This window comes from Colossoma macropomum, unplaced genomic scaffold, assembly GCF_904425465.1.
Source record: "Colossoma macropomum unplaced genomic scaffold, Colossoma_macropomum, whole genome shotgun sequence".
Classification (NCBI taxonomy): domain Eukaryota; kingdom Metazoa; phylum Chordata; class Actinopteri; order Characiformes; family Serrasalmidae; genus Colossoma; species Colossoma macropomum.
The window spans coordinates 10017913-10034964 of record NW_023494794.1 but is presented as its reverse complement, the minus strand read 5'-3'; the positions used below and the strand labels follow the sequence as shown (position 1 = coordinate 10034964).

At 38.7% G+C, this 17052-nt stretch overlaps 2 protein-coding genes across 4 annotated transcripts in view; both read right to left on the bottom strand.

Moving 5' to 3' along the window:
* Positions 1–17052, bottom strand: part of LOC118814502 — a 56256-nt gene that overhangs the window by 29237 nt on the left and 9967 nt on the right. The window lies entirely within an intron of this gene.
* On the bottom strand, positions 1241–11388 carry LOC118814503 (BOLA class I histocompatibility antigen, alpha chain BL3-7-like). The gene is made up of 6 exons (XM_036580137.1): positions 11207–11388; positions 7859–8114; positions 6205–6465; positions 5645–5929; positions 3292–3387; positions 1241–2436 (listed from the first exon to the last, which is right to left on the bottom strand). Exons 3-6 carry the CDS (start codon positions 6269–6271, stop codon positions 2312–2314), a joined length of 573 nt encoding a protein of 190 aa, XP_036436030.1. The 5' UTR covers positions 6272–6465; positions 7859–8114; positions 11207–11388; the 3' UTR covers positions 1241–2311.

Here is a 17052-nt window from a genome sequence, read left to right as displayed (position 1 = left end):
ATCCTTAACTTTAAACTTCAGTAAAGAAATGTCTCAGACATCAGGCAGCCGATTTGTAACCATTTCATGTACTAACTTTCTGAACCTCCACTACAGGCACACATGTTCAAGCTCCTAAAGAAGCAGTGTGGCTTCGCGCACCATGTCCACTCCCTTTAACAGTGTAACGGTTATAACAGAAACCTCACTCTCACAAAACAAATGCGATGCATCAGGCAGGGTTCAAGTCACGTTTGTTCGGCTAGAGTGGCCGCTATTATAAGACAGAGTGCACTGTGCTATAGGTCAACTGCGCTCGATGTGATCTTTCCCTTTCCCCTCACGGAAGTAAAGGCAAGCACCACTGTGTCTCTCACAAACACCTGACTGGATTTACTCGACATGTGGGCCACATCTCTACCAATCCAATCCCACTGTGGGCAAGGCACAGCGACAGACCACAGAAGTGTTTACTGGTTGTACCCCATGCACCATCCACATTTCAATTATCGCTCAATGTCAGTTGGGCCAACGATCGGTCGACTCCTAATTAGAAGAGATGATTCTTTCCTTCACTGTCATCTTGCATGAATTAGTCATACCATAGTGTTGATGTCCTCCTCATTTGATTCTTGATGACGCTCTCAGTTCTCCACTGCTGGACCGCACAGCCATACTGGTTCTTCATCCACTTTTCAGGCTTCTCTATCTCTCCTACAGCCACATCCTCAGAATGGACAGGTCTGTTTTTCTGCCCAGTAAAATTAGTACTTGGGGTAGAAACCTGTAGTGAGACACCCTAAAAAGCATAGACTCTTCTGCAAGAGACACACCTTGGGATAAGAGATTAAAGAAAAGAAAATACATGTTAAAAACAAACAAAAAAAAAGGTAAAAAGCATACCAGGAAACCCATGAACCACTGTTATTTCAGAGAATAGTACGGTATCTCTAAACTTCTACATTGAAGATATTTATTTTAAAACTAATTTCTCAGCTGGGTGAACGACGAGGCGTTATGCCTATGTGCTACTGAGACAGCTTACAGCAGCGCAAACACGCATTTAGTCATTAAAAAAATAAAAAGAAACGAACAAAAGAAAATTAATACGTGTTCCAAGGACAACTAAAATCAGGCTGTAAAACGTTTTAATATAAGACAATTTGGAAATCAGGCACATATTAAAAGACAAGAACACCTAACGCAAACAAGTAGAATGCTGCATCTTTTGAAGAGGCGATCTTTGACTGGATTTATTTTATTTTTTTTTGTCACTTTGTGGTATTTTGATGGACATTAAAACATTGTTTCTTTCTTCTTTTTTATTTTTATCAAATAAATATTTACATTCTTTACTACACGCTATTTGCAGGTTTCCTGTGTTTTATTCCCCTTTTATGAAAGCAAAGTGAATGCTCGCGCTTTGCCTCATTTGCGCAGCTTTGCGTGACTAAGGCTGCTCATTCAGATGAGCTTAATGCTAGACTGAGGCGAGTTCACTTCAAATGAAATTCAGTTGTGCTAAATGTGGTTAATAAATTTCACTTTTGTTTCATTGTTTTGCCGCTGTTAATTAGGCGTGACGTAGGCCTGTTTCTTTTTTGGAATGCGAATAACGGCGAACTTTTTTTGCCCCACATGTTGCATGCTATATGCTACCTCGGGAGGAAGAAAGACGCTGGAGGCAGGAGTGACTGTGGCAACAAGCATTTTCTCTTTTATTCGTAAATACACACACAAAGGCTACTTTTTAGCGGCTTCAATAGCAAAAGGGATCCAACAACGTTGTGGCACGAACGTCAAAGCTGTCGAGGCACGAGCCGGCACAGCTCATGAGCTTGTTGCAGCATCAAACCGTCCTGACGTCAAGCCGTCGAGGCACGAGCCGAGGTAACATCGCAGCACGAGCCGTCGCACCGTCGCAGCCGTCACAGTACGAGCCGCCACGCCGTAAATGTACGAGCCGCCGCGGACGAGCCGTCGCGCCACAAGCTTTCACGGTGTCAAGCCGAAGTAACATCACAGCACGAGCCGTCGCACCGACAAGCTGTCGTGGTACGAACCGCCGCGGACGAGCCGTCGCACCCTCAAGCTGTCGTGGTACGAACCTTGGCGCCGTCAAACTGTCGTGGTACGAGCTGTCGTGGCGTCAAGGCGAGGTTACATCGCAGCACGAGCCGTCAAGGCACGAGCCAGGGAGCCATCGAGCCATCGAGGCACGAGCTGAGGAGCCGCCACACCGAGGGCACGTCGCACCACGAGCTGGAACCGTCGTTGCATGAGCCGCGGAGCCGTCGCGCTGCCCCGAGGTGTATTTACAAGGTAGGTGTGTCTATTTTGGTGGCCAGGGAGGAAGTGAGTGAGTGGGTACCTGTTTCTTCCACCATACCAACACGGTTTTACCTTTATCACACGGTGTACTGCCCATCAAACCAGCAAAGACAGTACAAGGACATCCTGTAAGACAGCATAACACGTGCACACACACTTAAAAGATGCACTTTCAAATGCTTGAATGATACAAGGTGAGTTCCCCATGGGGCTCATCTTATGTACAGTGCAAGCAATATTTAATATTCATTACTCAAAATGTGTGGTGTCCTAAAACGCAGAGAAATTGTTTCCTCATGTAGAGATGAAGAAAACGACAGTTACAGTAGAGAGGGAGATTTTCCCTACCCGCTAGTTGCGGGTGATTCCAGTCACTTCATGAACTTAGTTTTGGTTGTGCTGCAAACCAAGTACAGCTTAAAAATCACATGGTATGCCAAGTTGTATGCCAACAAATAGCAATGTTTAATGCACAAATCTTGTAATTTGTTTTACAAGCCAATGCGTGGCCAGAATAAAAGCTAATTTCCTCTAGCTTGGGAATTTGTGAGTGGCAAGCTAGCAATGTTTGATTACAGTTCTAGCTTATACACGAGCATGTGACAGACAACATCCAAGTAACACATTCTTTAATCTATATGCCGATTTACCACGACTCTTCTAAAAAGGACTGAATTTGAAGCCTGGTTCTCACCATTACTGAAGCAGCCTTGTTAGCCTATTAGCTACCTGCCTTGTCTACAGAGAGTGTAAAGTGGTTAAAGAGAGTTTGCAACAGTAACCGATGATGTTCAGCTGGAGCCAACGGCGGTGACCCTGAATAGTGAGATATAGTTAACCCTGTGGTTGCAGGTCTGCTACCGTCAACATTCACTTGTCCTGAAATTTGTAGCTTACAACCACCAACTACAGAGCTACCATCACCTTCAAACAGAAACTCAAACTAATATTTCTCTGTAGAAACCAGCAGGAGTGACTTACCATGCTGGGACATCCACAAAACAGCCAAGATGAATAAGACCAAGATGAATAAGAAACAAGGTATAAGGATGAGAGCTCGGTTGCGCTGTTGAGGTCCTGCAGGTAAGAATTCAAACACACACAAATGTCACATGACATTTTACACACACTCGGAGTTAATCAAAAGTATATTCTGTTCACTAAGTACTGGACAAACAGATAAAAAAAAATATTAAAAAGGAGCTTGTACTCTTTTTTAGGTGATACCAGTCGGTTCATCTGTAACACAAAAATTTTAAAATGTTTAATTACACAAAAAAGGCTAAGGGTAATATTTTGGTGAATACCAGTTAAACTGGTAGGTTTTTGTGACTGGCCTCTGGACCTAGCTAGAGTAATTAGCCCGTTTACAGGTATTATTTGTGTGGTGGATCGTTCTCATACTACAGTGAGGCTGATGTGGTGGTGGTCTGTTGTTGTGTGTTGTGCTGGTACGAGTGGATCAGACACAGCAGTGCTGCTGGAGGTTTTAAACACCTCAGTGTCACTGCTGGACTGAGAATAGTCCACCAACCAAAAATATCAAATATCCAGCCAACAGCGTCCTGTGGGCAGCGTCCTGTGACCACTGATGAAGGACTAGAGGATGTCTCTGTAGATCGTTTCTGACCTTACATCTACAAGGTGGACTGACAAGGTAGGAGTGTCTAATAGAGTGGACAGTGAATGGACACAGTGTTTAAAAACTCCAGCAGCACTGCTGTGTCTGATCCACTTAGACCAGCGCAACACACACTAACACACCGCCACCACCACGTCAGTGTTACTGCAGTGCTGAGAATGATCCACCACCCAAATAATACCTGCTCTGTGAGGGTCCATGGGGGTCCTGACCACTGAAGAACAGGGTAAAAGGGGGCTAACAAAGTATGCAGAGAAACAGATGGACTACAGTCTGTAACTGTAGAACTACAAAGTGCACCTATATAGTAAGTGGAGCTGATAAAATGGACAATGAGTGTAGAAACAAGTGGCTGGTCAGTGTACATGCCCTGAGATTCTTTTTTTCGCTTCCAGATCTGATTGGAGTGCTTTAATATCAGCTTATACCAAAAACTATATGCCATTTGCCAATAAACGTAAGACTGACGTCAGACTAATATTAAAGAAACTATAATGGTCCGTATGAGTTTTAACCTGAAACTTTACTGCACTTGATCACACAGCGGCCTCTCCAGCATTTCACTGTAGCAGCTGTGGGACACCCATAATTTACTGAGGTGAATTCTGACAGAATTTTTCAACTATATTTCAGATAGATACCTGTTTTCCCCTAAAAATATTTCAATATTTTACTTGTCCTATAATCATGCATGTGCACCTGCCATGTAGTATTCAACCATGTTAAACTGTTCTCTCTGATTTCTGTGATTGACAATTTGTTACAAATCCAAATAAGAAGAGTTTACAGTCTTCCAAGACTGTTCAAGATACAATGACAAGTCTGACAGAATTTCTGAGAGACAGTTCTCAGCCTATACGAATCAGCTAGCCTTCTATGTGTGTATTCAGGTTCGTCTGCATGCCTCAGTTACACTGAGTTAAATGTTTCTTCACTTCGGTGTCACTCAGCAGATAAAACTCAACTTTGACAAATTAATTTTGACTGTGCTATTCCTCTCATCACTTTAACATCTTGGTAATTTATCCTATGTGAGTACATAAAAAAAGTGTGGGGGTGGTGGGACTTCTCTGAGCACACAAATGCAGTTTTTATTAGAAATACACTGAAACTATTTAAAAATGAAAAAAAAAATGTGAATAAAAGCAAAGCTTAAAGTTACACTTCAGAAATAATCTCAGTGAAAGTGAAAAACAATTACTAAAACAGTTTACTATACGGTGTTTAGCCTAGATTTTTTTAAAGCATCAACTGATTTAATTAAATTATTTAATGGAAATAAAACATTATATAATGGAATACTGAGCAGTTCAACATCCAAAACACTTTACCAAAACACTTGCAAGCTAAAAGCTACATCAGTATAGCTTACATATTTTAAAAAGACAAGGCATTTTTCATTGATAATACGAAGGGGCCCTGAAATTCAGCTTTACGTGCCTATTTGGAACCTATAAATATTTAATTTTAATAATTTTATAACTCATTTCAACCACTGGGGCGCTGAAGCTGTGTGGAAAATGTTGATAATTTTGTCACAGTCTGGGAAACAGCAGTAGAGACAGTGGGCAATTTACTGTACTGTAGCCTGTTGGATTCTTAATGCTCACAATAGTCCATTATTTTAATAATAACAAGGAATAAAACATCTAACTTACATATTGTTTAATATTATTTAGCAAAAATGTTTACCATGGTTAGTCTCGATGTCCTCAGTTAAATTCTTGATCCTGTCATTATGCTGGACCACACAACTGTACCGGTTCTTGTTCCACTCTTCAGGAGTCACACTGAGGGAAACGTTCTTCTGGAAGGTTCCATCATCATTGGGTAATGTTTCTCCTACAGACACATTCTGAGAGACGTCCTCTCCGTTTCTCTGCAAGGACATGATCACTGCTCTGGGGTAAAACCCAGTAGCAAAGCACACCACTGGAGAGGAAGTCTTCTGCAAGAACAACACCTCAGGAGGAGATACTAGAGAACGAGACACAGGGAGAGAGAGAGAGAGACAGAGAGAGAGACAGACAGAAAGAGAGAGTGTAATCCAGGTGCATGATAGAATGTACAGAAAATCATAATGTACTATACATCTTCCTGCCCAAAACTCTACTGCACTTATATGTTAGCTCGAGTGTGAAGACATGCCTTCCAACTTTCTGTAGCTTCGGTATAACTTTAGAAACATAGTGTTTAACATAAAATGTAATAAACTGTAACTTGAAAATTATGTCAGTAGAGGACTGTAGTACCTGGTCTCTGCAGATGATGCTTTCCATTGTTTCCGATTCTCTTTAACCATTTAACACATTCATCCATGATTCCTTTTCCTCTTTTTTCATGTATGTTCCATCTCCTCACAATAGTCTTGGCAGCTGGCACGTCAGCAACGTATTCGTACTTGTGATCCAGTGATATGAAATTCTCTCCGTCATATCCGTACTCGTCAGACACTTTTCGAGAACCACTTTTATGTAGCCTGCATGACAATCTTCTTTGTAATGTATGCACACCTAAGAAATAAACAAAAAAAGCAGACGTTACCCATGACGCTACATTATATAACATAAAAATATTTATAATATTATTGGCAGACAAAGCAACCTGACATATTTATTACTATTTACACCATACTGAATGATCTTTTTGAAAGCATTATGTATGCCATTGGCTTGACTCATACTTTCAACAATCTCTATACTGTCATCTGGTTTCAGCCTAATATCAAGGGTTATTTTGGACTTTCCAAATGTGTGCAAGTTAAAATGAGGCCAAGCTGTATATTTTGTAAATATTACACATTACACCTATTTTATCATCCTCCACCTGCGTGCATCACATGACTATTTGACCAATCGTGTTCAAGTGATCACACCTGCAGTAAAAAAAAAGTTTGCCTAATTTAATTAGCTCAAGAGTTTTCTTTTCAGTTTTCCAAGTTGTTGGTGATTTAATAAAACTCAGATTTTTCCCAGTTTTTACTTCATTTATATTTTTCCTCTGAATGTAAATTGCAATCCTGTGAATTGAGGTCATTAAAGAGTTCAAATATTCACGCTAATAGCAAGCTAACACTCCTCCTTACTGAAATGCTGCATTAAAGTAAGTCTAATATTAAATGTCAGCACTGTAATTTAATAACATAAGCTACTCAAACTGTACTACTGCCAAAACAACTGAACTACCACACAGGACAAAGCTTTCCGGTTTGTGAAGGATGCCAGTTTTAGCTTGCTTGTAGTAAAATTCTTATTTTGACTCCATGAAGACTCTGTAATCCAGAGGATTGCAGCTCTCTAAGAGGTTATATCTGTGAACAGACACTATACTGACAACACAGACACTAACGTGCCTGACATCGTCTCAGACCGAAAGCAGCCTGCTGTTGAAGACGTGCTCAGTGCTGCAGGAGAGTCATTGGAAAACTTTAATTAGTGTCACTGGCGGAAGATAACTTGCAAGCTATTTCCACTGTCATTTGGAAAACATTATGAATAAATCATAAGTATAAAGTTCAGTCATTTTCTTTTATTTGGCAAATTAAATGAAAATGATTCTAGATAATAAACTGTAGATTATGAATGTCTATTTCTTCGTTTTCAAAAGTACTTGGAATATTGAGTAAAATATCTGAAACACTTTTTGAAGTTGAGTGTATTATACTGTGATCTACATGTTATATGTTATTACTGAAAATAAAATAATAGACTTGACCCCACGCTCCCCATGTGAGAAAGCGTCAGCTGCCACTGGTTTGCACCATCTGTTATGATTCCTGGTTTACACAAAGTTTTAAGCACATTATCTATCCATAAGAAACAGAGAAGCTAAGGCTAATTACAGTTTGGTCTACAACATCTGATATGCAGAAGTTCCTTCACAAAACACCTTACGTGTAATGCTCACCTTTATCCCCTACCAGCCGCTGTGTTTCATTTATTACATGGAGCAGATGCTCAATTTGTGACGAAAGGAAGTGAGTGTAGTTGTTCCAGTATACATCCAGTCCCTTCTTTCACCCAGTTCTGGATGGGGACGAGCGTCTTGTTGTCACTGTTATAGTGAGCAATGTACTCTTCGTCAAAAAACGTTGAAGACATGCCCTCAGGAAGGCTGGAAATTCCCGTTTGTACTGTGAATGTGATGTGAAGAGAGTGGGTTCCTGCAAAACATCAAACAACAATAAATGCCCCACTGTCTCTGACTTACTGATGACATTCAGTTAGTACATTTATCTATTAACTCTTCAAAAGACACTTCAGCTTTAAAACAACTCGGAAGTGTACAGAGTTTCGTTAGGAGCTACAGGGAATTCACATATTGTTTCAATATTTTCTCTCCATGCAAAGATTCATATGATTTCAATGTATGTTTATTTTGTTGCTGTTGGACAAAACTTTATCTACATTCTTATCATTTTTATTTTATTCTAAAGATGCAACAGCTTACTACAAAGCATACAGCTAGTTTAGTCATACATCCCTGTCCTGATCTTACGTTCCTTGATTTTTACAATGTTAATGGATATATATATATATATATATATAAAAAAAAGTCATCAATCAGCAACACTGGGAGGAACAAACCTACGACACAACTGAATTAAATCACACACACACACACACACGCACGCACACACACACACACACACACACACACCATCTAAACTGCTTATCCTTCTGGGTTGAATTAAATCAGTGACGAGTTAAAGTTAACTGTAATGGCTTGCATGATAAAACATGCTGACCTGCTAACTCTACCCGAGGGTGCTTGGAAAGTGAAATCAGGACAGGAACGTGAGATGGGGCTTCACATCAGACTGATAAAGTCAGTGAACATAAGCATGGAAAGCCAGAGGCAGTTCAAATACTCTGTGAGAGATGAGATTCTGAGAGCTGATTTAAAAGTGCAGTCTACCTCACTGCACTGCACTCAGTGTACTTCTGTGGGCCCAGTAAAACGTACTAAAACATTTTTTCATCTTGATAATGACTATTTGACTACTACTTGAAATATTGAGTAAAATATCTCAAACACTATTTGACGCTGAGTGTATTATTCTGTGATCTACATGTTTTAAGTTATTACTGAAAATAAAATAATAGACTTGACCCCATGCTCCGCAGGTGAGAAAGCGTCAGCTGCCACTGGTTTGCACCAGTAATCACTTTACTGTTTTTCACTTTTTTTTTAAATGACTAGTTAACTAGTGAAAACAGTAGTGCAAACCCTAATACACACGTGCACACAGTGCAATGTGTGTGTACTTAAGGGGGATGTTGAATCGCCACTGGCGATTGGCCACGGTGCATGAGGAGAGAAACAAAAGAGGAAAGCTAGCACACAGCACTGTTTGATAAAGTATTTGAAAGTATACTTCACTGTTTGATATACAAACATTCCCTTTTAAGCAGCTTTTTGAACCCATCCAGTGGGTCACCTAAACCCAGACTTCTGAAGCTGGTCATACAATCAAACAGTATATTCTCTATGATGGGCTGCATTGTGGCAAAATCTGCCTCAAAGTTCAGCAGATTTCACTTTTCTGGAAATGACTAGAGCCACTGCTTTGCATGTAACCAGTCAGGCAAGGATGACCTGGTTTTTGCAGATAACATACAACTTTCTCCAAAAGCACGGCCCTTTTTTTTCTTCTTCAAATCCATGACTGTTCTATGTAATGCTGCTTTTATACTGCTGAAAGCGAAAATTTGGAGAGTAGTTGGATGTAGTTTATACGGTTTGAGCAGAAAAGCAAAACTTAATCATATGGAGCTTATAGGTTACTTGTTATGGTCATTATATCAAAAATATGACTGCATAACGGCAGAAGGCGTCTGTGAGCGAGTCCTCAATGAATGGGGGTGAACAGAGCTAAATGGCCAAAAAAAAAACAAAAGTTATAATAGTTTCTAATCACTTGCCCAGTGATTAATTTTAGAAAGTTAGAGGATGTATTTCACTAAAAAAAAAAGTAAAGAAAAGTCACCTGTATGTTTCCTTTTTCTACAGCAGGACACTAGCTTTACTGCTTTACGGCAAACAGAGCAGCTCAATGGCTGTTTGCGCTCATAAACATACGTGAGGCACGGTTTTAAACTTCTATAGACCAGTGTAGTCGTGACGTCATTTTGTAGTCGGCACCATGCTGTTTATGCCCATATTAGGAAGCTTGATTTCTCCACAGTTAGAATGACCCAGAGTTCCTAACATGGGCATAACACGGACTACAGAATGACGCAGGACTACAGTGATCTACAACTGAAGAGCAAAAGCTCTTAAAATATAACAGCAGTGGTAAAATGTTTTATGCTGGTCTGTGTTCAAGAAAAAAAATCTTTTTAAGCATTTATAAACTTTTGTTTAAGTCATTCATTTTAAAGTCGCTCTGCAGCGCCCTCTAGCGTTTGAGAAACCCAGAAGACGTTACAGAGTCATAATCCTCTTCACTACAAATTCTCTGGGCTCACCTCCCTTCACTTGAGCTAATAAAGGAATGGAACAGCACTTAAGATGGTGCCGGGGCTCGTGCTGCTCTTCCCGCCAACTTCTGCTGGTTTTGTGAGATGCATTTTCGTTAAAATGCGAGTACAGACAGCAGAAATGAACATTCATAGCTTTATGAATGTTCATAATCACGAAGAGCTCAGCAATGTCAGACGTGGAGCAACTGATTTCACATCGCTGGTAGTTTACGCCGTCATTAACTACCGCCATTCATTAATAAATAACGTTAATTAAAAACGTCTAATATTAAAGCAAGATGGCAAAGGAGCAGCAAACACGCCCGACTGTCAACGGTCATTTAAACCGTCAAGACGTCGAATGGCTGCCGAAAAGAGCCTTTTTTAAAAGAGACGAAAAGTGCAGAATCTCCCAGCATCGATTAAACGCACTAAAACACGCATTCATTAAGTCAAATGTGTGACATGGTCGAACTTTCCCGGAACGAAGATGGCGCAGCCGCTGTGTGGGGAGAACTTTCCAGAACTTCTGATCAGGTTTTTGATCGTGTAACTGATAAGAGCCCCGTTGTTCCATCAGACACGGATGTGACTCTGTCTCATCTCTGTCCACACATAAACCAGAGCGCATTCCAGGCCTTATGGTTTGTCTTTCTGCCGAGACTTTGGCGAAACCACAAACTGTACGGTGTGAAAATGATATTCCACACTTCAACACTACCGGCTCGTTACAGGTCACAGGTGACTGCAGCGCTGCTGTCATTCATAGGTAAAACAAACATGAATTTACCTGCAGTTACAGTCAATTTGAAGGCGAGGACGAAGAGCGGCAGCAGACCTGTTCCTCTCATGATGATTCCGGCAAGCATATAGCGGAGGTGCTGACTAAACAAATAAAACACTTTGAAGCACTCCGTCTCGGTTTGGTTCAGTCAGGATCAGAAGGACACTAGTGAACAACTTTCTGTCAAAATAAAAGTCCTTTCTAAAAATAATAACAATTAATAATAATAATAATAACAACAACAATAATAATAAATGGGTAAAAAATATTTCTTAACACTGGGTTTTTATTTCGGAGCACATAAGATTGTAACAGCCTTAAAATATGTGAAACATGAATTAATTAAGAACTAAAAAAATAAAAGACACTAAGAGGAAATTGTGCTTGAAATAGTCTTGCTTATGTAGGAAGTTTTGTTCTTGTTTTTCCTTTTTTTTCAATTCAGTTTCATATAAATCTGCTCCAGCTGAGTAGTTTGTTTTCTTTATTTCTGGAATGGAACTAGCAGGGGTGTCTAAATAAAACACATTTTCAGCACTACATAAAAAATGTCATATAGCATAAGACATTGATCAACAGAAGGAATCGGAATGTATCGGATTGCGTGTTATCAGCGTAGCTATGAAATGTATATTATGTTACCTAATGACGTCACCTAGAGGTATAGTAGAGATGACATATACAAAGAGAAAAGCAAAGGCCCTAAATCTGATACCTGTGGGACTCAACAAAAATGTTTAATCTCTTGAACGAATGGTTTCCCAGTGAAACCAAGAATTGCCTATGCATTAAATATGATTTAAATCATTCTAAAACTGTACCTGAGAGACCTTCCCAGTATTCAAGGCAGTGTATTAGAATCTTATGATCAACGGTATCAAAAGCTGGACTAAGATCTAATATAGCCAAAATAAAAGGATATTGTGCATCAGCGCTGAGCCTGAGGTCATTCACAGTGCGAATCAGTGCTGTCTAAGTACTTTGGTTAGAAGGTAAACCTGACTGAAACTTCTCATATAACTTATTTGATATTAGATTATTATTTAAGTGTTTGAAATTAATGTTTTTCCAAGACTTCACTTCAAAAGAAAGCTTAGAAATTGATCTAACATTATTTAGTGTGGAAGGATTCATGCACTCTTCACCAGGGCAGTTTTAAAAGCATCTGGAAAACACCTGCTCTAGTTATATTGCCACATTCTGAAAAAAGGTGGTTCTTCATAGGTTCTTTAGCAAAGACAATGGTTCTATATAGAACCATTAACACTCAAAAAAACATTTGCATGCTTATATGATTCTTTGCATGGTGAAATTGTTCTTCAGATTGATAGAGAATGTGTTGTAAGTTGTTCTTTATATTTAAAAATGGTTCTATATAGCACCAAAAGGGTTCTACAACAATAGAAGAACCATTTTTAGTGCTATATAGAACCATTTTCGAAAAAGTTTTATATCATGTGTGGTTCTAAAGCAGTGGGCGGAGTGGCAAGCACCTTTCCCCGAAATCTAAATGGCCACCCAAGGTGCTATTGATTACCCTGCATTGTTTACTGACCATTTGTCTATTTTGCAATGCTTGGTTTGTGTTTCTTGTTCTTGTAGATTTTCTTTCAGCTTCTTTTGTGATTCTAATAAAACTTAAACCATAAACCTCCAACATCCAAATGTAACAGTGCTCAAGGCAGTGTTAATATAAAAATTATATATGGTATGATTAAAAAATTATATATGAATTATATATGATACACAACAAAAGAACAAAGTTTTTTTTTTTTTATGGAACTAAGTCCATAATTTATTTAAATTTAATTTCTAAGAAAGCCTCATGCCATACATTAGATATATATAAAAATCCAGTGATTAACATGCAAATACAACAATAAGGCCATCTACATAAAACACTGAACAGAAAACAACAGGACAAAATCAAATGAGCATGTCATGTTTAATATCAATAAAAAAGGTTGAACAAAACATCACCATGGGTCAACCCACGAGCAGAGGGTCACACCATAAACCATAATATATACAAAGTGTTTGCAAAATTGACAAAATGATCAAAAGTTAAAAACATTGCTTGAAAAGTTGATTACAATCTTAAATTGATTTAAAACATGATAGTGTGTTTAAAATAGTGGTCTTAACCGATGTTATTCTCAACAGAACAATATGTTGAGCAGACGTCTATTATAACAGCCAGTGATTTCAATCACAGTTCATTTGCAGAAAGTTTTCAATTTAGAAAAGAAAGAAATAGACCCATCCAGCTTAGAAGATTCTTAAAGTGCTGAGGAACGGACTCCACAATCTTCTCTAATTCAACCTGTTAAAAAAAAAAATGTGATGCTGCAAAAAATGTCAATAAAAACAGAATTCAGTGATGTGCAAATCATTTAAACCCTATATTTAATTGAAATTAGTACAAAGACAACATATCAGAAGTCGAAACTGAGAAATTTGATTGTTTTTTGAAAAATATATGCCCATTCTGAATTTGATGACAGCAAAAAAATTTGGGACAAGGGCAACAAAAGACTGGCAAAGTTGTATAGTGCTCAAAAAAGACCTGTTGGAACATTTCATAACTAATTAGGTTACTTTGCAACAGGTCAGTAACATGATTACGTATAAAAGGAGCATCACAGAGAGGCTGAGTCTTTCAGAAGTAAAGGCAGTGAGGGGTTACCCTGTGTGAAAGACTGTGTGGGCAAATAGTAAAGCATGGGGATCATCATCTGCAGTACATAATATCATTAAAAGATTCAGAGGACTCAAAGAAATTTCTTTAGGCAAGGGACAAGGCCAAAAAACAATATTGGCTTCAGGCCCTCAGACAGCACTGCATTAAAAACAGACACGATTCTGTAGTGGAAATCACTGCATGGGCTTAGCAAGACTTCCAAAAACCATTGTCTGTAACCACAGTTCATCACTGCATCCACAAATGCAAGTTAAAACTATACCATGCAAACAAGAAACCAGATATAAACAGGATCCAGAAACACCGCCGCCTTCTCTGGGCCCAAGCTCATTTAAGATGGACTGCGGCAGAAATGGAAAAGTGTCTTGTGGTCTGACTCAAAATATAAAATTCTTTTTGGAAATCATTGACACCACATTCTCCAGGTTAAAGAGGAGAGAGACCATCTGGCTTGTTATCAGCACACAGTTCAAAAGCCAGAATAGTGCACATGGGCATGGGTGACTTATACATTCTGCATGTATTACAAAAGCATGGCTCTGTAGTAAAAGAGTCTGGGTGCTAAACCGACCTGCCTGCAGTCCAGACCTGTCACTCACTGATAACATTTGGTGTATTATGACATGAAAAATATGACAAAGGAGAGCCTGAACTGTTGAGCAGCTGAAATCCTATATTAAGCAAGAATGGGAAGGAAAACATTTCACTTTGAAAATTACAGCAAATGGCCTCCTCAGCTAGCAAACGCTTAGAGTGTTGTTAAATGAAGAGGTGATGCAACACAGTGGTAAACATGCCCCAGTCCCAATTTTTTTTAAATGTGTTGCTGACATTAAATTCAAAATAAACCTATATTTTTCAAAAACAAATACATTTCTCAGTTTCAGCATTTGATATGTTGTCTTTGTACTATTTTCAAATAAATATAGGGCTTAAATGATCTGCACATCATTGCATTTTGTTTTTATTTACATTTTGCGCAACTTTTTTGGAAACGGTGCTGAACACACCATGCATGTTTGTGTCATTTGGCTACACTGTAAAAAATAAGCAGGTCAACTTAAAAATGTAACTATATGCACAGAAGTCTGAGTTCTCTCAACTTAGTTCAGTCAATTATTCTCCAAACTTTTCAGTGCTGCAGCTCTCTTAGGTAAACGGTACATGACTAGTTCTAATTACAGTGTACAAACTAGCTGCAAAATAACATAAAAACATAAAGGACAAGACAGAAGGCAAACAGTGAGTAAACATTGACTTAGGTTATGATTTCTGAAGTCATGCTTGTGTCCATGTGTTTATACAAGAAACATTGTACTCTGTACTTGAAGGAAAGACGCTGCAAAAATAACATTTCCACTTACTCTTCAGTCCACTTTGCTGACGGCTGCATCATTACTGTACTGTTCTGCACCTATAACCAAAGAAGTGACTCACTAAAGTTCACATTTAAATGTATGTAGACCTTTTTATTTATTTACTAGAGCAAAGAAATATCAATTTATACGTCACCTTGACACTAGTACTACTTTTTAAAATACTTTAAGTTTAGATTTACATAATAAACCCAAAATACTCACATGGTTGTGCATCAGAGTCTGCAAAAGAAACAAATAGATCTTGAGCCATTATGTATTAATAATTGCAGCTATATAGAATCATATACAATGGAACCAGAAAGTATTTGGACACCTTAACTATTGTGAACAACTTGTGAAGTTTCTTTAGAACAGACGATTTCACACATTACGCAAACACACACGCACACACACACACACACACACACACACAACATATAAAATACTATATATATATATATATCAGGCATAACATTGTGACCACCTCCTTGTTTTTATGCTCATTGTCCATTTTATCAGCTCCACTTACTAAGCAGGTACTATTTGGGTGGTGGATCATTCTCAGCATTGCAGTAACACTGACGTGGTGGTGGTGTGTTAGTGTGTGTTGTGCTGGTCTGAGTGGATCAGACACAGCAGTGCTGCTGGAGTTTTTAAACACTGTGTCCACTCACTGTCCACTTTATTAGACACTCCTACCTTGTCAGTCCACCTTGTCGATGTAAAGTCAGAGACGATAGCTCATCTGCTGCTGCACAGTTTGTGTTGGTCATCCTCTAGTCCTTCATCAGTGGTCACAGGACGCTGCCCACAGGACGCTGTTGGCTGGATATTTTTGGTTGGTGGACTATTCTCAGTCCAGCAGTGACACTGAGGTGTTTAAAAACTCCAGCAGCACTGCTGTGTCTGATCCACTCAGACCAGCGCAACACATACTAACACACCACCACCACATCAGCATCACTGCAGTGCTGAGAATGATCCACCACCTAAATAGTACCTGCTCTGTGAGGGTCCATGAGGGTCCTGACCACTGAAGAACAGGGTAAAAGGGGGCTAACAAAGTATCAGAGAAACAGATGGACTACAGTCTGTAACTGTAGAACTACAAAGTGCTCCTATATAGTAAGTGGAGCTGATAAAATGGACAATGAGTGTAGAAACAAGGAGGTGGTCATAATGTTATGCCTGATCAGCGTATATGTGAACGTTTAAACATCTCCAGTGTTGCTGCATGTTTTCTTGATTTTCTAAAAATAAAACCTGAAATAAATCAAACCTAAAAATTACGCCATAAGTTTTACACAGGCCACATTTTATGTTTCGTTTTTCTCCATTTATCATTCTTCATTTTTAAACAGTTAATGTGCATTAAAATGTACAAATTTATACTTAGAAAATCAAGAAAAAACAGCAGGAGTGCTCAAACTTATATGATATATATATGAGCAGGAGATATATATCAGGTCAGCATGGACTGTTTACTCTTACCAGACTGCTTCTTTTTACAATACCAGGCAACGGCAACTAAAACTAAAATGACACCAATGGATATAACAAGAACAGCAATCCAGCCCAGATGGAAATCTGTATTGACAAAATGGGAAAACCAAGAATCATCAACATTACAGTTGCTTAAGATAAATGTACATTATGTTCTATAATAATGATGACTATAAGACAAAATGTGTATATATATATATATATATATATATATATATATATAATATATATATATATATATATATTGGCCTCTGATTTCAACAACACTCTTAAAAAAGCTGGTTCTTCAA

Coding starts and splice junctions, on each gene's coding strand:
- LOC118814503 (XM_036580137.1), bottom strand. CDS start 6,271: ATGGATGAATGTGTTAAATGGTTAAAGAGAATCGGAAACAATGGAAAG. Junction 3,388..5,644: donor GGACATCGAGACTAACCATG/GTAAACATTTTT, acceptor TCTTACCTGCAG/GACCTCAACAGCGCAACCGA. Junction 2,437..3,291: donor TTTGTGGATGTCCCAGCATG/GTAAGTCACTCC, acceptor GCTGTCTTACAG/GATGTCCTTGTACTGTCTTT.